The 25,222-nt window shown below is 47.5% G+C and overlaps 1 protein-coding gene across 1 annotated transcript in view; it reads left to right on the top strand.

Moving 5' to 3' along the window:
- LOC137367175 (dynein axonemal heavy chain 6-like) overlaps positions 1–25,222 on the top strand; it is a 1,370,791-nt gene that overhangs the window by 627,574 nt on the left and 717,995 nt on the right. The window contains exons 27-28 of the mRNA XM_068028611.1: positions 4,421–4,495; positions 12,514–12,601. Of these exons, the coding sequence (XP_067884712.1) occupies positions 4,421–4,495; positions 12,514–12,601 (163 nt within the window). The remainder of the gene's footprint in view (positions 1–4,420; positions 4,496–12,513; positions 12,602–25,222) is intronic.

Consider the following 25,222-nt stretch of genomic DNA (forward strand, 5'->3'; position numbering starts at 1 on the left):
CATATGTACTTTATGCAAATCTGTACCTGCTTTCCAGGCAGCTGCCATGAGACCTTCATCCTGTGCCTGTCCAAGGTGCTGTTGCTGTTCACTGAACTGGCTCATATCGAGGTGTGGCTTCTTGGAGACAAGGGCTACCCATTGCAAACATGACTCCTGACACCGGTGAGAAACCCCACCAGTGATGCAGAGGAGAGATACAACACCTGCCATGGTGCTACAAGAGCCACCATTGAGCAGGCGATCGGCATGCTGAAAATGCGTTTCTGCTGCCTGGATAGATTGGGTGTGGCCCTGTAGTACGCACCGGAAAAGGTAGCTCTCTGCACAGCCAAGCAGTAAATAGGGGGGAGGCCTTGCAGGATGAGGAGAGACGTGAGCAGGACTCCTCATCAGACGATGAGGATGCAGAGGGCTTGCAGCAGGAAAGGCACGTGGTAGGATGGAGAGCATCCAGGCGGCGCACGCATGGCGAGCAGCGAGCAAGGGATGCACTACAACGGCTTAGTGATCGATGGTTCTCCACTCCATGAAGTCCACCATGTGCTCTGCATGCCACACAGCACTCTCGTTCACCTGTTGTGCAGCAGACCACATCTGCAACATCTTTGTCTCCACTATTACTGGCAGCAGCAGACTGAGCAATTGTCCATGTTACTGCATCCATGGAGACGCACATGAGAAATGCTGGCATGGCAGTGATGTTATTCCTTACATTGGCAGTTCTGAAACTATCGGTACATGCTGCCACACATCATTCACACAGTAAAAATGACAGACATGTTAGTGAAGAACATTTAGTGAGTTAACTTTTTACATTGTAGTGTCGCCCATGCAGACCCATTTGTGTCACAATGTTTTTTTGAAACGTTTGCGGGTGCTCCTTTGCTGTTTCAGTTCTGCACCAGCAGCCTGACTGGAGGATGGCTGCTGATCAGAATTGACTATTGCTGAAAATAGAGACATTATGTTGAATCTTTTTGTCTTGCACTCATCAGGGCAATCTGCAAGAATACCAATGTAAGGGAAAACAACAAATTTATACTGTCTGAGAAGAGAGTTCTCATTGGTTGGCAAGTGAACTCTGATTGGTAGAGGCATTGCCATGGTGAATGCATCAATTAACAGTGACTGACAGTTGACTGACAGTTAACTGCCCAGCTTTGTTTGAAATTTAAATCAGGCAGCTTGACTCTGATTGGTCAATTGCCCTGAGGAATGAACCAGCGAATGGCTGTCACTTATTTTGTTTAGCTGGAACAGGCACAATGTTTGTACATATTCTTTCTGTCTGCAAAGAACAAGGTCCTGTGTATTAATATATGTAGCTTTCAGTATGTGCAAATGCGCCACACTGCGAGCCCAACTGACAATCTTCAATTGGTTGTCAGCGTAATTCTTAGCACACTGAGGATTATTTAGCAAATGTTGTCCAATCGCAGAATCGCATCTAATGTTGGACACTGTGTTTTGAATTTTGCAAGCACGGACTGGTTGGGTACGGCCTGTACCTTGCCCGTTGCAAACAGTGGAAGGGACATGTTGTTTGATACGATATGCCAGTCTATGGGACGTGTGGCCTATATACCTAGAATCACACTGGCGTTGAAATTCATATATCACATTACTCATTTGTGTGATAGGCAGGACACTTATTTGGCTTGACAGCAGCATCCTGTTATTGGCGAACACGACACGTGTTGCTACTGCATATTAGCAGCGTGAAACAGCTAGCTTCACCTGTTGCTCAAATTTTTGGGTTACATTACCCTTCCAGGGTAATTTAGGGTAGACTGTGCACTTCTCAGGGCCGAAAATGATGGCCTTAGGCCCGTTCATAAGTTTGTGCGATATTTAGCGAGAAATGATCTGATCAGGGTAGCCATTGTCATGCAGGATGTATTTGAGTCACCTTAATTCAGCATCAAGTTTGCATGGTTAGAAAATGGTTGGGGCACTATTTATGAGATTGCAGATAAGGCGAATCTTATAAGGCGTGGAACTGTAAGAATCCCAACGTGTGTATTGACCAGTGAAGGTAGATTTGCGGTAGACTGCGGTAGAGAACCCCCTAACAGATTTCTCAACAAGTACGTCAAGGAAAGGGAGCTCAAACAAAAACAAGAAATGCTGGATTCACTCAGCAGGTCTGGCAGCATCTGTGGAAAGAGAAGCAGAGTTAACGTTTCGGGTCAGTGACCCTTCTTCGGAACTGTTCAAAGGTGAATTTGAGCGCAGGATGGAGCTCATTAAGATGTGTAAGGAAATTATTGCTTGCAGCTGCGAATCAGAATGCCCTTTGGCTGTGGATGGCTTCAGCGGTCATCCTCTGTGCGAACGAGGCCTGGAGGGCCCCGGCTGGCTGGGGGAATCCTGCATCAGTGCAGAACTCTCCTCAGACATCGTGGCTGCTGGAGCTTGATTCACCGGTGGAAGGGTGGAGGGGCTGGGTCCACATTGGAATCATCTTGAGGGGGGACCCCAGATATGGCGCGCAGGCTCGCCAGTCTCATATGAACCTCGCTGCTCTCCCGGGAAGGACCAGGGCAGGGACAGTCCACTTTCCCCTGGTCCCTCTCTCACTTCGCGACTGCTGCGTGGATCTCATGGCTCCGCCCAGGGTTTGCAGGTCAGCGCGGAGCAATGGAATCTGGCTCTCCAAGAAGGCTGCCGTTATCTCCATGGATGAAGCCATGCACTCAAATGCCTGGGACGTGGCAGCTGTCATGGCTTGGATGGAGTCCCCCATTGTCCGCTCAAGGCTTCACATGACCTGTGGCAACTCTACCAGATGTTGCAATGACTGCTGCTGCAGCTCCAGCATGCCCTGTGCTGTCGACAACAGAGGCTCATAAGTCGCCTGGGGCGTGTGTGCAGTACACTCACCAGCTTGTGACCCAGACTCTGAGGCTGATTGGATTCCCACTGAGGTGACTGTATCTGCGCTGGTGAAAGGTATGGAAGTGTCATGGGATGCTGCATCCTCTGAGGATGTCTCTTTCTGTGAGGTGTGGGAGGAGTCCTGGGGCTCCGGGTTTGATTCAGAACGTTGATCTGCAAGATACAATGAGAAGAGCATACTGTCAGTCTTTGTGCTGTGCATGTAATAATTATTACAGCATTGTCTCAAACTTTAACATTTTTATACTGATCATTGTGTGTATCAAATGGCTGTATGCTCACCCAGGACCCCGAGCTCTACATCACCGACTGAACGGTCCACATGTATCCCTGCAAGAACCAGGGCATCTTCCTCAGTCTGTGTCAGTGGTTGGAGATCTGGCACTCCTCCATCACTCATGCGCATTGTGGGCCCTCTTTGCCTGGAGGAGCAAGGAGGCAGATATTGAGCATTGCAAGGCAACAACATGACACATGTCACAACAGGGGTACCGGGCACAAAGGTGGGGAAGGCTCAGTCTGCACTACAAAGTGAGCCTGTCATGTAGGTGCCATGCTCTGAGCAGCAGACAAGGGTGGGTTCTTTCATGCATTCATCCATTCAGGTAACATCATTCCTCCCTGCCAGACCTCTTTGGAATGGCAGTGGCACACATGTGCCACTCTGTGTGGGGATACCCAGGTTCAGCGGAGCCATGCAACAAAGTACCATTTACCTTTGCAGAGCGCAAGAGATCGTTCACCCTCTTGAAGCACTGTACCCAGTCCCGGCGAATGGCCCCACGGCTACTAACCTCCTCTGCCACCTCCATCCAGGCTTGCTTGGTCAGGCAGGAGGGCCTCTTATTACCGTCGCTGGTGAAAAGGAGACTGAGCTCGGAGGCATCGCTGAACTGTGGGGCCATCCTAGATCGCACCTCTGACATGTTCTCGAAGTCGCAGGGATGTTGTTGTCAAGACGTTTCTGTGGCTTCTTTGGTGCGCAGCAACAGACAAAACGGTTTTATTTCATGTTTTCAATGAAAGCAGGGCTAGCTGCTGTTTAAATATGGTGCCAGCACCTGCTTTCCTGTCAGCTGACGCTGTTCATGGTGGGATCTAGCCTGCCCCCTCTACGTCATTGGGGGTGGGGGCGGGGGTGACACGGGCATGTTAACGAGCTGCCGCGCTTAATATCATGATGTGCAGCCAACATGGGTGGGCCGCCATTTTATTTGCCTGTTGCCGATATTGGCGGCGGCTTATAAAATACAACCCATCCTATCCATTCATGATAATCAATAAGATTCATAAAACATTCAGGTTAAAAGCACTTATTTTTGTTATATTAATATTTGACCATGTGAGCCTGTTGCTAAAGAAGCTCGTCTTTGATTCTGTAGGGACTATTAGCTTTAGCTTTTACATTCTGTTTTAACATTCCCAGAGAAAAGGCCCCAAATTGCCATGACCCCAACTAATGTACCTGTGGTTTTCATGTCCTGATAACACTGATTCCTGTTAAACTTGTTTTGCGCAGGAATGTTCGGATCCGGGGTCCTATTGAGCAATGGCTGGGAAATGTGGAATCTGCCATGTTTGAGTCTGTGAAAAAGTAAGTGGTTAGAAATTGGATCGTGATTAAAACTGGGATGTGAGGACTGGGGTGTGGACTAGCTGCATTAGGTACTATCAGTGCAGGCAGCACACAATATCCGTGCTGCCTGCTGATTGCAATGCTTTGTGCTTACAGCCAGCACTATTCATTGGCTGGAAGCCTATCAAGAAAGAGTTCAGCACGCTACTTAAAGGCAACCAGCACCTTTTAAAGAGGAAATGCATTCTGGCTGCAACTTGGTTAAGAAATGATTCAAGGAGGGGACATCAGGAGTCACGAGCCTTGTTTGGAATGGATATCCCTTGTCGCCCAGTAGCCAGCCTATAACTCAATGCCCTGGTTCAAATAAAGATGACACAGAAGACTGGGGCAGGATGAAAGAGCCGCGATTGCTCCCAGGATAGCGGTGTTCAGACAGAAGGATAGTAGATAGTAGTGTTCAGACTGGAGGATGGTAGACCGTGGTGTTCCCCAAGGGTCAGTGCTAGGACACTGCTTTTTTGATATAAATGACTTGGATATTGGAATACAGAATAAAATTTCAAAATGTGCCAATGATATCAATCTTGGAAGTGTGGCAGACAGTAAAGATGATACCAATCAATTGCAACAGGACATCGATAGGCTAGCAGCATGGGCAGACAAGTGGCAGATGGAATTTAACACAGAGAAATATGAAGTAATGCATTTTGGCAAAAAGGTAGGGAGAGGCAATATATACTAAATGGCACAGTTCTCAAGAGTACACAGGGACAGAGAGACCTGGAGGTTCATGTGCATGGACCTTGTGGCAGGACATATTGAGAGAGTAGTTTACAAAGCATATGGGATCTTGGGCTTCATAAATAAAGGTATTGAAAACAAAAGCAGGGACGTTATGCTGAATCTTTATAAAGCACTGGTTAGTCCACAATTAGAGTATTACAACCAGTTCTGGTCACCACACTTTAGGAAGGATGTGAGAGCCCTTGAGAGGGTGCCGAGGAGATTTACTAGAATGGTTCCAGGAATGGGGGATTTTAGTTACAAGGTTAGGTTGGAGAAGCTGGGGTTGTTCTCTTTGGAGAAAAGGAGATTGAGCCGAGATTTGATAGAGGTGTACAAGATTCTGACAGGTTGAGATAAGGTTGACAAAGAAAAACCATTCCCATTAGCTGATCATGACAGGATTAGGGGACACAGATTTAAGGCTTTGGGCAAGAGGAGCAAGGGCGATGTGAGGAAGTACTTTTTTTACACAGTGAGTGGTAATGACCTGGAACTCGCTGCCTTTGAGGGTGGGGGAAGCAGAGACAATGAATTATTTCAACAGGACACTTGAGAGAAATAAACTTACAGGGCTACGGGGATAGAGCAGGGGAATGGGACTGATTGAATTGCTCTACAGAGAGCCGGTATGGACTCAATGGGCTGAATGGCCTCCCTCTGTGCCATTATGGGTCTATGACTCTATTGGGGCAAAGCTTAGTGCTCTCTCATCCTGTTCCACTCTGACCATAGGGAAGGAGAGATAAGAGTTTCTCCTGCTGTGGAATGTCTTGATATGGCAGTGAACTGAGAACTGTAAGATGTTGCTGATGTCACCTGTCACTTGTCAAAGGACTAAAATACAAGTACATTGGAGCAGTATTGTCAGGAGGAAAGGAATTTTACAAAAGTACAAAGAAGCAGTATGGTAACACACTCCTCAGTCTGTTGAAAACCTTGGTTAGATCACTAAAGAGGAATCAATTGGTGAAGTCTGTGCACGTGTAATTGACAGCATAAATCTGACTTCCACAGGGACCTAGAATTACAGAATGATACAGCACATCTGCTTCCACCACTCTTTCAGATGTTCCAGATCACAACACCTTGCTGTGTAAAACTATTTTCCTCATGTAACCTCAGGTCCTTTAGCCAAATGCCTTAAATTTGTGTCCTCTGGTTACTGACTCGTCAACCACTGAACACTTCTATCAAATCACCTCTTAAACATCTCTACTCCAAGAACAACCCCAGCTTCTCTAACTAAAACAACAAGTTATATTTATCTCGTGCCTTCAACATAATAACACATCCCAAGTCACTTCATAGGGGCGTTACAAAGCAAATTTAAGGCACAGAAGCTCCAAAAAGCTTGGTCAAAGAGATAGGTTTTAAGGAATGTCTCAGAGGAGGAAAGTGAGGTAGAATGGTGGAGAGGTTTAAGGAGGGAATTCCAGAGCTTAGGGCCCAGGCAGTAGAAGGCACAGCCACTAATGGTGCAGCAATTAAAATTGAGGATGCACAGGAGACCAGAATGAGCTGAGCACAGATATCTTGGAGGGTTGTCGGGCTGCAGGTGATTACAGAGGTAGGGTCAGATTAACGTCCTGAGGTGGATATTTTTCTATGAATGTTAATCTAGGCATTTCTGGATGGGAATAGCTGACTGAGAATCAATCTCGGAATAGAACAAAGAACAGTACAGCACAGGAACAGGCCATTCGGCCCTCCAAGCCTGCGCCGATCTTGATGCCTGCTGAAACTAACACCTTCTGCACTTCCGGGGCCCATATCCCTCTATTCCCTTCCTATTCATATATTTGTCAAGATGTCTCTTAAACGTCGCTATCGTATCTGCTTCCACCACCTCCCCTGGCAGCAAGTTCCAGGCACTCACCACCCTCTGTGTAAAGAACTTGCCTCGCACATCCCCTCTAAACTTTGCCCCTCGCACCTTAAACCTATGTCCCCTAGTAACTGACTCTTCCACCCTGGGAAAAAGCTTCTGACTATCCACTCTGTCCATGCCGCTCATAACTTTGTAAACCTCTATCATGTCGCCCCTCCACCTCCGTCGTTCCAGTGAAAACAATCCGAGTTTTTCCAACCGTTCCTCATAGCTAATTCTCTCCAGACCAGGTAACATCCTGGGAAACCTCTTCTGTACCCTCTCCAAAGCCTCCACGTCCTTCTGGGAGTGTGGCGACCAGAATTGCACGCAATATTCTAAGTGTGGCCTAACTAAGGTTCTATACAGCTGCAACATAACTTGCCAATTTTTATACTCTATGCCCCGACCGATGAAGGCAAGCATGCCGAATGCCTTCTTGACTACCTTATCCACCTGCGTTGCCACTTTCAGTGACCTGTGGACCTGTACGCCCAGATCTCTCTGCCTGTCAATACTCCTAAGGGTTCTGCCATTTACTGTATACCTCCCACCTGCATTAGACCTTCCAAAATGCATTACCTCACATTTGTCCGGATTAAACTCCATCTGCCATTTCTCCGCCCAAGTCTCCAACCGATCTATACCCTGCTGTATCCTCTGACAATCCTCATCATTATCCGCAACTCCACCTACCTTTGTGTCGTCCACAAACTTACTAATCAGACCAGCTACATTTTCCTCCAAATCATTTATATATACTACAAAGAGCAAAGGTCCCAGCACTGATCCCTGCGGAACACCACTAGTCACATCCCTCCATTCAGAAAAACACCCATCCACTGTTACCCTCTGTCTTCTGTGACTGAGCCAGTTCTGTATCCATCTTGCCACCTCACCTCTGATCCCGTGTGACTTCACCTTTTGCACCAGTCTGCCATGAGGGACCTTGTCAAAGGCTTTGCTAAAGTCCATATAGATAACATCCACCGCCCTTCCCTCATCAATCATCTTCGTCACTTCCTCAAAAAACTCAATCAAATTAGTAAGAATGGAATGTAGCTGAAGTCCTGCTGGGTCAGTTGGCAGTGGGCAAGAGTGGGAACCCACTAATATAGGATAGTTTAGCATAACTTCCTTGCTGTTCAACTCTATGCCTCTATAAAGCTAAGGATCCTGTATGCCTTTTTAACAGCCTTCTCAACTTGTCCTGCTGTCTTCAAAGATTTGTGTACATAAGCCCCCAGGTCTCTCTCTTCCTGTACCTCCTTTAAAATTATACCATTTAGTTTAAATTGCCTCTCCTCATTCTTCCCACCACAGTGGCGCAGTGGTTAGCACCGCAGCCTCACAGCTCCAGGGACCTGGGTTCGATTCCGGGTACTGCCTGTGTGGAGTTTGCAAGTTCTCCCTGTGTCTGCGTGGGTTTTCTCCGGGTGCTCCGGTTTCCTCCCACAAGCCAAAAGACTTGCAGGTTGATAGGTAAATTGGCCATTATAAATTGTCACTAGTATAGGTAGGTGGTAGGGAAATATAGGGACAGGTGGGGATGTTTGGTAGGAATATGGGATTAGTGTAGGATTAGTATAAATGGGTGGTTGATGGTCGGCACAGACTCGGTGGGCCGAAGGGCCTGTTTCAGTGCTGTATCTCTAATCTAATCTAAAATGAGTCACTTCCCTCCATTACAGTTCTTCAGTATTCATTCTTAACAAACCATAATTTGAAAAGAGAAAATCTAAACTTTCCACCGAATTTGTTAACACATTCATCTTCATCTCAAAGAACAAACAAAGAACAAAGAATAGTACAGCACAGGAACAGGCCATTCGGCCCTCCAAGCCTGCGCCGATCTTGATGCCTGTCTAAACTAAAACCTTCTGCACTTCTGGGGTCCGTATCCCTCTATTCCCATCCTATTCATGTATTTGTCAAGATGCCTCTTAAGCGTCGCTATCGTACCTGCTTCCACCACCTCCCCCGGCATCAAGTTCAGTGCACTCACCACCCTCTGTGTAAAAAACTTTGCCCCTCGCACCATAAACCCATGTCCCCCAGTAACTGACTCTTCCACCCTGGGAAAAAGCTTCTGACTATCCAATCTGTCCATGCCACTCATAACTTTGTAAACCTCTATCATGTCGCCCCTCCACCTCCGTCGTTCCAGTGAAAACAATCCGCGTTTATCCAACCTCTTCTCATAGCTAATACCCTCCAGACCAGGCAACATCCTGGTAAACTTCTTCTGTACCCTCTCCAAAGCCTTCACATCCTTCTGGTATTGTGGCAACCAGAATTGCACACAATATTCTAAGTGTGGCCTAACTAAAGTTCTGTACAGCTGCAACATGACTTGCCAATTTTTATACTCTATGCCCCTACCGATGAAGGCAAGCATGCCATATGCCTTCTTGACTACCTTATCCACCTGCGTTGCCACTTTCAGTGATCTGTGGACCTGTACGCCCAGATCTCTCTGCCTGTCAATACTCCTAAGGGTTCTGCCATTTACTGTATACTTCCCACCTGTATTAGATCTTCCAAAATACATTACCTCACATTTGTCTGGATTAAACTCCATCTGCCATTTCTCCGCCCAAGTCTCCAACCAATCTATATCCTGCTGTATCCTCTGACAATCCTCATCACTATCCGCAACTCCACCAACCTTTGTGTCGTCTGCAAACTTACTAATCAGACCAGCTACATTTATCTCCAAATAATTTGTCTATACTACAAAGAGCAAAGGTCCCAGCACTGATCCCTGCGGAACACCACTAGTCACATCCCTCCATTCAGAAAAGCACCCTTCCAGCGCTACCCTTTGTCTTCTATGACCGAGCCAGTTCTGTATCCATCTTGCCAGCTCACCTCTGATCCGTGTGACTTCACCTTTTGTACCAGTCTGTCATGCGGGACCTTGTCAAAGGCTTTACTGAAGTCCATGTAGACAACATCCACTGCCCTTCCTTCATCAATCATCTTTGTCACTTCCTCAAACAACTCGATCAAGTTAGTGAGACACGACCTCCCCTTCACAAAACCATGCTGCCTCTCGCTAATAAGTCCATTTGTTTCCAAATGGGAATAAATCCTGTCCCGAAGAATCCTCTCCAATAATTTCCCTACCACTGACGTAAGGCTCACCGGCCTATAATTTCCTGGATTATCCTTGCTACCCTTCTTAAACAAAGGAACAACATTGGCTATTCTACAGTCCTCTGGGACCTCACCTGTAGCCAATGAGGATAGAAAGATTTCTGTCAAGGCCCCAGCAATTTCTTCCCTTGCCTTCCTCACTATTCTGGGGTAGATCCCATCAGGCCCTGAGGACTTATCTACCTTAATGCTTTGCAAGACGCCCAACACCTCCTCCTTTTTGATAACGACATGACCCAGACTATCTACACTCCCTTCCCTAGACTCATCATCCACCAAGTCCTTCTCTTGGGTGAATACTGATGCAAAGTACTCATTTAGTACCTCGCCCATTTCCTCTGGCTCCACACATAGATTCCCTCCTCTGTCCTTGAGTGGGCCAATCCTTTCCCTGGCTACCCTCTTGCTCTTTTTATACATATAAATAGCCTTGGGATTCTCCTTAATCCTGTTTGCCAGTGACTTTTCATGACTCCTTTTAGCCCTCCTGACTCCTTGCTTAAGTTCCTTCCTACTTGATATTCCTCAAGGGCTTCGTCTGCTCCCAGCCTTCCAGCCCTTACGAATGCTTCCTTTTTCTATTTGATTAGGCTCACAATATCCCGCATTATCCAAGGTTCCCGAAACTTGCAAAACTTATCCTTTATCCTCACAGGAACATGCCGGTCCTGGATTCTAATTAACTGACGTTTGAAAGACTCCCACATGTCAGATGTTGATTTACCCTCAAACAGCCGCCCCCAATCTAAATTCTTCAGTTCCTGCCTGATATTGTTATAATTAGCCTTCCCCCAATTTAGCACCTTCACCCGAGGACTACTCTTATCCTTATCCACAAGTACCTTTAAACTTACGGAATTATGGTCACTGTTCCCAAAATGTTCCCCTACTGAACTTCGACCACCTGGCCGGGCTCATTCCCCAATACCAGGTCCAGTACGGCCCCTTCCCTAGTTGAGCTATATGCATACTGTTTCAAGAAGCCTTCCTGGATGCTTCTTACAAATTCTGCCCCATCCAAGCCCCTGGCACGAAGTGAGGTCCAGTCAATATAGGGGAAGTTAAAATCACCCACCGCAACAACTCTGTTGCTTTTACATCTTTCCAAAATCTGTCTACATATCTGCTCCTCTATCTCCCGCTGGCTGTTGGGAGGCCTGTAGTAAACCCCCAACATTGTGACTGCAGCCTTCCTATTCCTGAGCTCCACCCATATTGCCTCGCTGCATGAGCCCTCCGAGGTGTCCTCCCACAGTACAGCTGTGATATTCTCCTTAACCGGTAATGCAACTCCCCCACCCCTTTAACATCCCCCTCTATCCCGCCTGAAGCTTCTAAATCCCAGAACGTTTAGCTGCCAATCCTGTCCTTCCCTCAACCAAGTCTCTGTAATAGCAACAACATCATATTTCCAAGTACTAATCCAAGCTCTAAGTTCATCTGCCCTACCTGTTATACTTCTCACATTGAAACAAATGAACTTCAGACCACCAGTCCCACTGTGCTCAGCAACATCTCCCTGCCTGCTCTTCCTCTTAGTCTTACTGGCTTTATTCACTAGTTCCCCCTCAGTTATTTCACTTGCTGACCCACTGCTCTGGTTCCCACTCACCTGCCACACTCGTTTAAACCCTCCCGAGTGACGCGAGCAAACCTCGCAGCCAGGATATTTGTGCCCCTCCAGTTTAGATGCAACCCGTCCTTCTTGTACCGGTCCCACCTGTCCCGGAAGAGATCCCAATGATCCAGATATCTGAAACCCTCCCTCTTACACCAGCTGTTTAGCCATGTGTTTAGCTGCACTATCTTCCTATTTCTAGCCTCACTGGCACTTGGCACAGGGAGTAATCCCGAGATTACAACCCGAGAGTTCCTGTCTTTTAAGTTACTACCTAATTCCCTGAACTCCCCCCTGTAGGACCTCGTCACTCTTCCTGCCTATGTCGTTAGTACCAATGTGTACCACAACATCTGGCTGTTCACCCTCTCCCTTCAGAATGCCCCCTGTCCGTTCAGAGACATCCTTGACCCTGGCACCAGGGAGGCAACATACCATCCCGGGGTCTCTTTCACATTGAATCTCCCATGAATACAGGGCAATTCACACAGTAATATCCCTGACTTAGTGCAATTAGTCTGTACAGTGACAGCATCCACTGTTAGCTCTGTCCATGGGTCCTGGCTCTAAGGTGCTGATATTTCTCTTTGAATTTTCATCTAGGTATCTCCGAATGGGAATAACTGGCTGGGAATCAACACAGTTCAAAAAGTGGGTGTTGTCTCATCCAGGGCAGGTGGTCATCACTGTGGTAAGCAGAGTCTTCATCTGTTCTTATAATTCATCTCTTTCCTGAACTCCCCTCCTACTCCTACCCCTACCCCCATCCTATGGATCAGGTGGGGAGTACGTAGGCTCACGTGAATCTGAGGCATCAGATAAAGAAAGCTCCGAACTCAGTCCCACATTAGCTTCTCTCAACCAGAGCAGGAGGTGGAGAATGGCTGTAAGTCTTATCAGCCTGGACTAGTGACGTGGGAGAATTCCTGCTGCTTACCACTGCCCACTGACTTCTGCTGGAATGTATACTTGTGAACCTGTCGGTAAATGCCTTCAGTTATGCAGGGCTTTAATACTGGGCTTAGAGCAGTGCTGGAGAAACAGCATCTAATAATTGACAGATGTCAGTCATGGCTCAGTGGCAGCACTTATGACTTATTGTTGACTCTTATAGGGTGCTCAGTGCTGTGTCGATTATTTAAGCTACTTTGTTTCAATGTGATTGATTTTGGTCAGTGTTTGAGTCGTTGATAATTAGGCTACTAACTGGTATCATCAGTACGAATAGTTTCCAGTCCCACTGTCTTTAAATGCTGTGTTCAGTTCTCTAAAATGTTTACAACAGCTGACAGGCACGCTGGGTTCTTGCTGCATCACAGTAGCATGCCCTGTTAGATCTGCTGGCCATGTTTATTCATGCACCAGGTGGAATTTTAAGTATGCAGAACATATTCCACTGAATTTCTATGAAAGCTACAAAGCTTTAATGCTATTATTGGGGGAGGCTTGAAACTCTCTTCCCCCCACCCCACCCCCCCCACCCACCCTTGCCCAGCGGTCAGTGATCGCATGACTAACTGATGAGGCCGAAGATGGCTTTCCCACCCAGAGGCCAACTGAGGCCCTGAAGTGTCCTATCACTTAAGAGCCTCTTCCTGCCACCGCTGGGATTTAATCTCCACCTTGCGAGGAGATTGCTCAGTAAAATGAGGCGATCACCCTGTGGGCTTGTGGGGGTGGGGGCCTCCTCCAATCTGTGGCCCATGAAGAACCCCCACTGGTAAACACTCCAGCCTCCCCCTCCCCCGCACTAAACGCCCAACCTTTATCACCCCATCGCCAGGGCCTATCAGTCTGGCCCCAGCAACCCCGCCTCATTTAACTTGGGCCTGAACTCCATTGCTGGGCCTGGGTCCACGGCGTCTTTTCGTACTGGTGGCACTGCCAATACTACTGAGCTGCTGGCCCTGTGATTGGCCAGCAGCTCTGGGAGGCAGGATTCCTGTCTTTAAAGGGACAGGGATCCCGGCACCAGGCAGTTAGGTGCCTGAACATGTTAAATCATGTTGGGGGCGTGGAGGGGGGGGGGGGTTCCGAATGGCTGAGATGGAGCTCCCCTCACCTTTTCAGTGGTGCGACAAAATCCGGCCTAAAGACTATACTGCGCGTCCAATGATGTAGGTAGGAAGAGAGTTCCAGGATTTTGACCCAGTGACAGTGAAGGAACAGCGATATAGTTCCAAGTCAGGATGGGATGTGTCTTGAAGGGGAACTTGCAGGTGGTGGTGTTCCCATGCATATGTGTCCTTCTAGGTAGTAGTGGTCATAGGTTTGGAATGTACTGTTGAAGGAGCCTTGGCGAGTTGCTCCAGTGCATCTTGTCGAGGTACACACTGCTGCCACTGTGCGTCGATGGTGGAGGGAGTGAATGTTAAAGGTGGTGGATGGGGTGCCAATCAAGCGGGCTGCTTTGTCCTGGATAGTTTTGAGCTTCTTGAGTGTTGTTGGAGCTGCACTCATCCAGGCAAGTGGAGAGTATTCCATCACACTTGTGCCTTGTAGATTGTGGACAGGCTTTGGGGAGACTGGAGGTGAGCTACTTGCCGCAGAATTCCCAACCTTTGCCCAGCTTTCGTAACTGTAGTATTTAAGTGCTTCATCCCGTTAAGTTCTGGTCAGTGATGACACCTAGGATGATGATGATGGGGGAAATTTAGCGATTGTAATGTCGTTGAATGTCAAGGGGAGATGGTTAGATTCTCTCTGTTGGAGATGGTCATTGCCTGGCATTTATCTAGCATGAATGTTACTTGCCCCTTAACAGCCTAAGTCTGAATGTTGTCCGATCTTGCCACACGTGGGGAGCGACCGGTTCAGTATTTAAAGAGTTGTGAATGGAACTTAACACTGCAATCATCAGTGAACGTTCCCACTTCTACCTTGTGATGGAGGGAAGGTCGTTGCTGAAACAGCTGAAGATGGTTGGGACTGGGACACAATCCTGAGGAACTCCTGCAGTGATGTCCGGGAGCTGAGATGATTGACCTCCAACAACCACAACCATCTTCCTTTGTGCTAGGTATGACTGCAACCAGTGGAGAGTTTTCCCCCTGATTCCCATTGACTTCAATTTTACTAGGATGGCTTGATACCACACTCGGTCAAATACTGTCTTGAAGTCAAGGGCAGTCACTCTCACCTCACCACATGAATTCAGCTCTTTCGTCCATGTTTGGATCAAGGCTGTAATGCTGTCTGGAGCTGAGTGGCCCTGGCAGAACCCAAACTGAGCATCACTGAGGATATTGTTGCTGAGTAAGTGCTGCTTGATAGCAGTATTGACAACACCTTCCATTACTTTACTGATGATTGAGAGTAGACTGATGGGGTGGTAATTGTCCTCTACCACCCAGAGGAACAATGGCAACAGGTGAATGGCAACACGACGACCTGCAAGTTCCCCTCCATGTCACACACCATCCTGACTTGACAATATATCACCATTTATGCATTGTCAGTGGGTCAAAATCATGGACCTCCCTATCTAACTAACAGCACTGTGGAAGCACCTTCACCACCTGGACTGCAGTGGATTCAGAAGGCAGCTCACCACCTCAAGGACAATTATGGATAGGCAATAGATTTGGCCTTGCCAACGACACCCACATCCCAAGAACAAATAAAATAAATCCTCCAATTACTTATTCATGGATGGGAGATGGGGGCAGCAGGGGACATGGTCTCTGTTAACATTTCGATCAGATTTTCAGGCACTGCAGAAAAGAAAGTGTAATTTTTTGTAATTGTAATTTTTTGAGTGTTTTTAAAGAAATTTCTCCCAACTGAGACCTTTGCTTTGTGTTTTCTGTTTCTTTGAATAGATTTTTATGGCATAGGTATGTCACTAAAATTTAAAAGGCTTCCCCAAGGAGTATTTGATGCCAATAGCTTAGGTGCAATTCAGGGAAAGCTAGATGAACACATCAGGGAGGAAGGAATAGAAGAATATGCTGATAGGGTGAGACGAAGAGGAGTGGGAGGAGATTCGTGTGCAACATAAATGCTGGCATGCAACTGTTGGACTGAAAGGTGTAGACTCGATGTAACTGGATTGCAGGACCTTAAACACACTGCGTCTAATGTGCATGAACGATGAGTTCATACTCAAATTTTCATAGTTAAGAAATATATGGTGTGAATTTGGCACTTTCCTCGGTCTCCGATTGTTTAAATTGATTTATACCCATATTGGGGGGATCCTGGTAAGATAAAGTGGACGCTTGGGCATAACATTGGAAAAACGGGACCAACATTGGGTGTATTTTTGAGTCGAACATCTGGGTTGTGCTCAGGGAGGAAACTCTAGGCTAGGCAGTCCTTCTGGCTCCTCTCCCTCTGTGTCATTGCCTTTCTTTGGGATTGACAGCGGGAGGTGAGAGTGCCAGCCCTTGAAATCAAGGCAACATTTGACTGAGTGTGGCATCAAGGAGCCCTAGCAAAACTGGAGTCAATGGGAATCACGGGGAAAACTCTACACTGGTTAGAGTCATACCGAGCGCAAAGGAAGATGGTTGTGGTTGTTGGAGATCAATCATCTCAGCTCCAGCACATTGCTGCAGGAGTTCCTCAGGGTAGTGTCCTAGGCCCAATCATCTTCAGCTGCTTCATCAATGACCTTCCTTCAAGCATAAGGTCAGAAGTGGGGATGTTCGCTGATGATTACACAATGTTCGGCACCATTTGCGACTCCTCAGATACTGAAGCAGTCCATGTAGAAATACAGCAAGAACTGGACAATATCCAAGCTTGGGCTGATAAGTGGTAAGTAACATTCGTGCCACACAAATGCCAGGCTATGACCATCTCCAACAAGAGAAAATCTGACTATCTCCCCTTGACATTCAATGGCATTACCATCACTGAATCCTCCACTGTCAAGATCCTGGGTGTTACCATTGATCAGTACATAAATGCTGTGGCTACAAGAGCAGGTCAAAGTCTGGGAATCCTGCGGTGAGTAACTCACCTCCTGTCTCCCCAAAGCCTGTCCACCATCTACAAGGCACAAGTCAGGAGTGTGATGGAATACTCTCCACTTGCCTGGATGGGTTCAGCTTTAACAACACTCAAGAAGCTCGAAACCATTCAGGACAAAACAGCCCGCTTGATCAGCACCCCATCCACCACCTTCAACATTCACTCCCTCCACCACCGACGCACAGTACATTCACTCCCTCCACCACCGACGCACAGTGTGTACCATTTACAAGATGTACTGCAGCAATGCACCAAAGCTCCTTAGACAGCACCTTCCAAACCCATTACCTCTACCACCTAGAAGGACAAGGATAGCAAATGCATGGGAACACCACCACCTGCAAGTTCCCCTCCAAGTCACACACCATCCTGACTTGGAACTATATCGCCGTTCCTTCACTGTTGCTGGGTCAAAATCCTGGAACTCCCTTCCCAACAGCCCTGTGGGTGTACCTACCTCACATGGACTGCAGCTGTTCAAGAAGGCAGCTCACCACCACCTTCTCAAGGGCATTTAAGGATGGGCAATAAATGCTGGCCGGGCCAGCGACGCTCACATCCCATGAACGAATAAAAAAAAGGAAGTCTGAGGGGAAGGCTGGGCTCTGGCCTGTCTGAGTGCCGGTTTCGTTTGCGGCCATTCCATATACCCCCAATGTAGCTATGTCAGGATGGGACATTCGGCCCATCATGCCTGTTCTGACTCTTTGAATGAACTATCTAATAGTCTGACTTTTCTGCTCTTTTCCCCATAGCTGTGCAATATTTTCTCCCTTTACGAATTTATCTGATTCCGTTTGTGAAAATGATTTTTGAATCCATTTACACTAATCTTTCAGGTAGTGCATTTCAAATGATAATGGCCGGGATTTTATGCTGGCGACGGGGGTCTCGATGTTCAGAAAAAGCGACACCGAGAACCCCCCATCTGCTCTTCTGTGGAAGGCCCATCAAATTTAGTACCAATTAGGCACTTAAGTGGACAGCAGCAGGCCTTCCATGGGATCCAGGACCTCGGTACTGGAAGTCCTGCACTGGGAGAACTGCCGGCCAATCTGAGGCCCAGGAGTATCGCTGGACCCAGGCCACCAGTAGGTCAGGACAGGAGAGGTCTCGCATGGTGGTGCTCACCAGGAAGTGGGGGGGGGGGTGTCATTAGCAATGGCAGGGATGTGGCTGTCAGTGGCCCTCCTTCCTGATTCCGGGTACCTCAATTAGGTACTAAGTACCGTTTAATGAGGGCTCCCCTCCCTCCCCACTTGCTGGAGCCAGGAAGCAGCCTGCACAGTTTCTTGTGCCATGCTTCCTGTGCGGTCACAGGGGCACCTACCTCACAGCTAATTGCGGCAATGGCAGGATGAGGCCCTTAATTGCCCAGTTAAGGGCCTAAATTGGCAGTGAGGCGGGAAGGCCGTTCACAGGCCTACCTGCCCTGAACTTAGTTTTGTCGGAGGCGGCAAGGTGGCGGCACCCCCCCCCCCCCCCCCCAACTCTGCCACCACCATCCCACCCAATTTTATGCTTTCCCTGCCTCCAAAACCACCACTGGAGAGAGCATAAAATTTCCCCCAATAACTCACTGCGTAAAAAAAAATTGCCAATTATCTGAAATCTGTGGCCTGCGGTGACTGACTCTCCTGCCACTGGAAACAGTTTCTAAAGGTTTCCCAGCACTGAACAGTGCTATTGGGCATCAGCCTCTTTCTGTCCCATTGAGTGGTGTCGATTAAAAAAATACCAGCGCTTCTTTCATGCAGGATTCTTTGCTCGCATCCATTGTTGCTGTTCTCAACCCATTTTGAGTGGGATTCTAGGGGAGACAGGATAGCTTTTTAACACCATCGAACCTAGTTCGCATTGAATTGAATTTTTAAAAAGCACAACTGGAAAAAGACCAAGAAAATTGTTTTTAATGATTAGATTAGAATTAGATTAGAACATTACAGCGCAGTACAGGCTCTTCGGCCCTCGATGTTGCGCCGACCTGTGAAACCATCTGACCTACACTATTCCATTTTCATCCATATGTCTATCCAATGACCACTTAAATGCCCTTAAAGTTGGCGAGTCTACTACTGTTGCAGGCAGGGCGTTCCACGCCCCTACTACTCTCTGAGTAAAGAAACTACCTCTAACATCTGTCCTATATCTATCACCCCTCAACTTAAAGCTATGTCCCCTCGTGTTTGCCATCACCATCCGAGGAAAAGGACTCTCACTATCCACCCTATCTAACCCTCTGATTATCTTATATGTCTCTATTAAGTCACCTCTCCTCCTCCTTCTCTCCAACGAAAACAACCTCAAGTCCCTCAGCCTTTCCTCGTAAGACCTTCCCTCCATACCAGGCAACATCCTAGTAAATCTCCTCTGCACCCTTTCCATAGCTTCCACATCCTTCCTATAATGCGGTGACCAGAACTGCACGCAATACTCCAGGTGTGGTCTCACCAGAGTTTTGTACAGCTGCAGCATGACCTCGTGGCTCCGAAACTCGATCCCCCTACTAATAAAAGCTAACACACCATATGCCTTCTTAACAGCCCTATTAACCTGGGTAGCAACCTTCAGGGATTTATGCACCTGGACACCAAGATCTCTCTGTTCATCTACACTACCAAGAATCTTCCCATTAGCCCAGTACTCTGCATTCCTGTTACTCCTTCCAAAGTGAATCACCTCGCACTTTTCCGCATTAAACTCCATTTGCCATCTCTCAGCCCAGCTCTGCAGCCTATCTATGTCCCTCTGTACCCTACAACATCCTTCGGCACTATCCACAACTCCACCGACCTTAGTGTCATCCGCAAATTTACTAACCCACCCTTCTACACCCTCTTCCAGGTCATTTATGAAAATGACAAACAGCAGTGGCCCCAAAACAGATCCTTGCGGTACACAGGGCGACACAGTGGCGCAGTGGTTAGCACCGCAGCCTCACAGCTCCAGGGACCCGGGTTCGATTCCGGGTACTGCCTGTGTGGAGTTTGCAAGTTCTCCCTGTGTCTGCGTGGGTTTTCTCCGGGTGCTCCGGTTTCCTCCCACAAGCCAAAAGACTTGCAGGTTGATAGGTAAATTGGCCATTATAAAATTGTCACTAGTATAGGTAGGTGGTAGGGAAATATAGGGACAGGTGGGGATGTTTGGTAGGAATATGGGATTAGTGTAGGATTAGTATAAATGGGTGGTTGATGTTCGGCACAGACTCGGTGGGCCGAAGGGCCTGTTTCAGTGCTGTATCTCTCTCTCTCACTACTAGTAACTAAACTCCAGGATGAACATTTGCCATCAACCACCACCCTCTGTCTTCTTTCAGCTAGCCAATTTCTGATCCAAAGCTCTAAATCACCTTCAACCCCATACTTCCGTATTTTCTGCAATAGCCTACCATGGGGAACCTTATCAAATGCCTTACTGAAATCCATATTCACCACATCCACTGCTTTACCCTCATCCACCTGTTTGGTCACCTTATCGAAAAACTCAATAAGGTTTGTGAGGCACGACCTACCCATCACAAAACCGTGCTGACTATCGCTAATGAACTTATTCTTTTCAAGATGATTATAAATCCTGTCTCTGATAACCCTTTCCAACATTTTACCCACAACCGAAGTAAGGCTCACAGGTCTATAATTACCAGGGCTGTCTCTACTCCCCTTCTTGAACAAGGGGACAACATTTGCTATCCTCCAGTCTTCCTGCACTATTCCGGTCGACAATGACGACATAAAGATCAAGGACAAAGGCTCTGCAATCTCCTCCCTATCTTCCCAGAGAATCCTAGGATAAATCCCATCTGGCCCAGGGGACTTATCTATTTTCACACTTTCCAAAATTGCTAACACCTCCTCCTTGTGAACCTCAATCCCATCTAGCCTAGTAGCCTGAATCTCAGTATTCTCCTCGACAACATTTTCTTTCTCTACTGTAAATACTGACGCAAAATATTCATTTAACACTTCCCCTATCTCCTCTGATTCCACACACAACTTCCCACTACTATCCTTGATTGGCCCTAATTTTGCTAAGCTACAGTCGACAACCCAGATACAGAAAGAGATCCCACCAGGTTGTGTGGGGCTCATTAAGGCTGCTTTACACGTAAAATGATTTAAGCTGCTTATTGGATTCTCGAGTAATCTGTCTCCATAAAACAAATCTTCAAAGTGAAATGCATATATTCATATGAATGTATTATTGATAAAGAGCATATGGAAAAGGAGCAACATTTCTTAAAGAGGAAATATATTCCACTGAATTGCTAGAAATGTTACAGAATATTTATTGTGAACAACTGTATTCTTTCTCCACAATGGTGACATTACAGGGTAGATTTTAAGAACCCCCCCCCCCCCCCCCCACCCAGTAGCAATGATGCAGGCAGGGCTGGGGGGTGTTAAGATGATGGAGTGAGGTCATGCCTACATGTGACTCCAAACCCACAGCAATGCGGTTGACTCTTAAGTGCCTCCTGAAATGGCCGAGCAAGCCACATATTTGTATCAAACGGCTACAGAAAAGTCAAAACAGAATAAAACCAGACGGACCACCCGTCATTGACCTGGGCACCGGAAATGAGAAATGCACAGCCTGTCCAGTCGACCCTCCAACATCCTGCTTACTAACAACTGGGGACTTGTGCCAAAATTGGGAGAGCTGTCCCACAGATTTGTCAAGCAACAGCCTGACATTGTCATATTCATGGAAACATACCCTACAGCCAATGTCCATCACCGTCCCCGGGCATGTCCTGTTTCACCAGCAGGACAGACCCACCAAAGGTATACAGTCGGGAGAAATTTGCTGTGGAAGTTCTCAACATTGACTACGGACTCCATGAAGTGTTATGGCATCAGGTCAAATGTGGCCAAAGAAACCTCCTGCTGATTACCATCTACCACCCTCTCTCAACTGATAAGTCAGTGCTGCTCCATGTAGAATACCACTTGGAAGAAGCACTGAGTGTAGCAAGGGCACAAAATGCCCATCACCAAGAGTGGTTTGGTAGCACCAGTACTGATTGACCTGGCAGCATCTTGAAGGATATATCTGCCAGACTGGGGTTGCAGCAGGTGGTAAGAGAACCAACAAAAGGGAAAAGCCTACTTCACCTTGTCCTCATAAATCTACCTGTTGCAGATGCATCTGTCCTTGACAGTATTGGTAGGAGTGACCACAGCACAGTCCTTTTGGAGTTGAAGTCCCGTCTTCACATTGAGGATGCTCTCCATTGTGTTGTGTGGCACTACCACCATGCGAAAAGGGATAGACTCAGAACAGGTCTAGAAGCTCAAAACTGGGCATTCATGAGGTGCTGTGAGCCATCAGCAGCAGCAGAATTGTATTCAACCACAATCTGTAACCTCATGGCCTGGCATATTCCTCACTGTATCATTACCATCAAGACAGGGGACCAACCCTGGTTCAATGAGGATCGTAGAAGAACATACCAGAAGCAGCACCAGGCATACCTAAAAATGAGGTGCCAACATGGTGAAGCTACAACACAGGGCTACATGCATGCTAAACAGTGGAAGCAGCATGTGATAGACAGAGTAAAGCGATCCCACAACCACTGGTTCAGATCAAAGATCGAGGGGGGTAGTTTATGCTGGCAGCAGGAGTCTTGACGTCAGGGGAATCGACGCCGAGATCCCTGCGTCGCCTTTTTTCCAGAACGGCCACCAAATTTAGTGCCAATCAGGCACTTAAGTGGACAGCAGAGGGCCTTCCATAGGTTTTAGGACATTGCTGGAAGTTCCGCTCTTGCAGAGCTGCCGGCTAATCAGAGGCCTGTTGCTGGAGATGACCATTCTGGAGGGTGAGGATCATCGCTGGACCTAGGCCTCAGGTAGGTCAGGGCAGGAGGGGTCTCGTGGGGGTGGGGGTCGCGGGTGAAGCGGGGAGGCAGCAAAGACAGGGCTGTGGCCCTCAATGGCCCCCCGCCTTCCCGATGCTGCGCCCCTCATTCAGGCACTAAGTACTTTTGACCAAGGGACCGCGCCCCCCCCCCCCCTCACTCCCACAACCCTTGCTCGAGCCGGGAAGCATCCCACACGGTTTTGCGTGTCGTGCTTCTCATTCGGCGACAGAGCTGCCTGCCGCACGGGTAATTACAACTGCAGCGGGAAGAAGCACTTAATTGGAGGTTAATTGCCCAGTTAAGGCTCTTAATTGGTGGCAGGGCAGGAAGGCCTTCCTGTTCCTGCCCCGGGCTAAATTTCGGCAGAGGCGGGATGGTGGCAGGAACCACCCCACCACCATCCCACCTGATTTTATGCTCGCCCCACCTCCATGTGGAGGATCCATCTCAGCTTCCTCCTTAGGTTCCCAGTACCATAAATGCCATTTTCACAGTTCAAATCACTCCAAGTGATATAGAGTCATTTACGCCGTTGAAGGAGGCCATTTGGCCCATTGTGTCCATGCTGTCTCTCCGCAGAGCAATCGAGTCAGTGCCACTCCCCAGCTTGATCCCCGAAGCCCTGCAAGTTTATTTCCTTCATGTGCCCATCCAATTTCCTTCTCAAATCATTGATTGTATTTGCTTCCACCACCCTCAGGCTGCAGTGAGTGTGAAGAAGGGAGTTTGGCAAGTGAGTGAATTTTAAGGGTTAATCTCTCAAGACCAGTTTTTGTTTTGTTCACATTTAGCAATTAATTGAAATTCCTGTCTCAGTTAAGAGGTAAGTTAGGTTTCTTGCAGTTTTAAACAGGGGTATACTAAACACTCTGAGAGTAGCTGTAGCTAGTAAATTAGGTAGCTAGCTTAAGCTGGTTCCTGTGCTTCAGCAGAACTCTAGCAGAGCTGACACAGCATTGTTTTCAGAGTATACATTGATTAGAACATAGAACATAGAACAGTACTGCCCAGTACAGACCCTTCGGCCCACGATGTTGTGCCGAACCTTTAACCTACTCTAAAATCAAACTACCAACATACCCTTCATTCTACTATCATCCATGTACCTATCCAAGAGTCGCTTAAACGTCCCTAATGTATCTACTTCTACTACCACCGCTGGCAGTACATTCCACGCACCCACCACTCTCTGTGTAAAGAACCTACCTCTGACATCTCCCCGAAACCTTCCTCCAACCACCTTAAAATTATGCCCCCTGGTGATGGCCCTTTCTGCCCTGGGAAAAAGTCTCTGACTATCCACTCTATCTATGCCTCTCATCATCTTGTACCCCTCTATCAAGTCACCTCTCATCCTTCTTCGCTCCATTGAGAAAAGCCCTAGCCTCCTCAACCTTTCTTCGTAAGACATGCCCTCCAGTCCAGGCAGCATCCTGGTAAATCTCCTCTGCACCCTCTCTAAAGCTTCCACATCCTTCCTATAATGAGGCGACCAGAACTGAACACAATATTCCAAGTGTGGTCTAACCAGGGCTTTATAGAGCTGCAGCATAACCTCGCGGCTCTTAAACTCAATCCCCCTGTTAATGAAAGCCAACACACCATACGCCTTCTTAACAACCCTATCAACTTGGGTGGCAACTTTAAGCGATCTATGGACATGGACCCCAAGATCCCTCTGTTCCTCCTCACTGCCAAGAATCCTGTCTTTAAGCCTGTATTCTGCATTCAAATTCGACCTTCCAAAATGAATCACTTCACTCTTTTCCAGGTTGAACTCCATCTGCCACTTCTCAGCCCAGCTCTGCATCCTGTCAATGTCCCGTTGCAACCTACAATAGCCTTCCACACTATCCACAACTCCAGCAACCTTCGTGTCATCGGCAAACTTGCGAACCCAGCCTTCCACTTCCTCATCCAAGTCATTTATAAAAATCACAAAGAGCAGAGGTCCCAGAACAGATCCCTGCAGAACACCACTGGTCACCAAGCTCCAGGCTGAATACTTTCCATCTACTACCACCTTCTATGGGCCAGCCAATTCTGTATCCAGACCGCCAACTTTCCCTGTATCCCATGCCTCCTTACTTTCTGAATGAGCCTACCATGGGGTACCTTATCAAACGCCTTGCTAAAATCCATATACACCACATCCACTGCTCTTCCTTCATCAATGTGTTTTGTCACATCTTCAAAGAATTCAATAAGGCTTGTGAGGCATGACCTGCCCCTCACAAAGCCATGCTGACTGTCTCTAATCAAACTATGCTTTTCCAAATAATCATAAATCCTGTCTCTCAGAATCCTCTCCAATAATTTGCCCACTACCGACGTAAGACTGACTGGTCTATAATTCCCAGGGTTATCCCTATTCCCTTTCTTAAACAAGGGAATAACATTTGCCATCCTCCAATTAGCTGGTACTACTCCAGTGGACAGTGAGGACGCAAAGATCATCGCCAAAGGCGC

The sequence above is a fragment of the Heterodontus francisci genome, chromosome 3 (genome assembly GCF_036365525.1).
Source record: "Heterodontus francisci isolate sHetFra1 chromosome 3, sHetFra1.hap1, whole genome shotgun sequence".
In the NCBI taxonomy this organism is placed as follows: Eukaryota; Metazoa; Chordata; class Chondrichthyes; order Heterodontiformes; family Heterodontidae; genus Heterodontus; species Heterodontus francisci.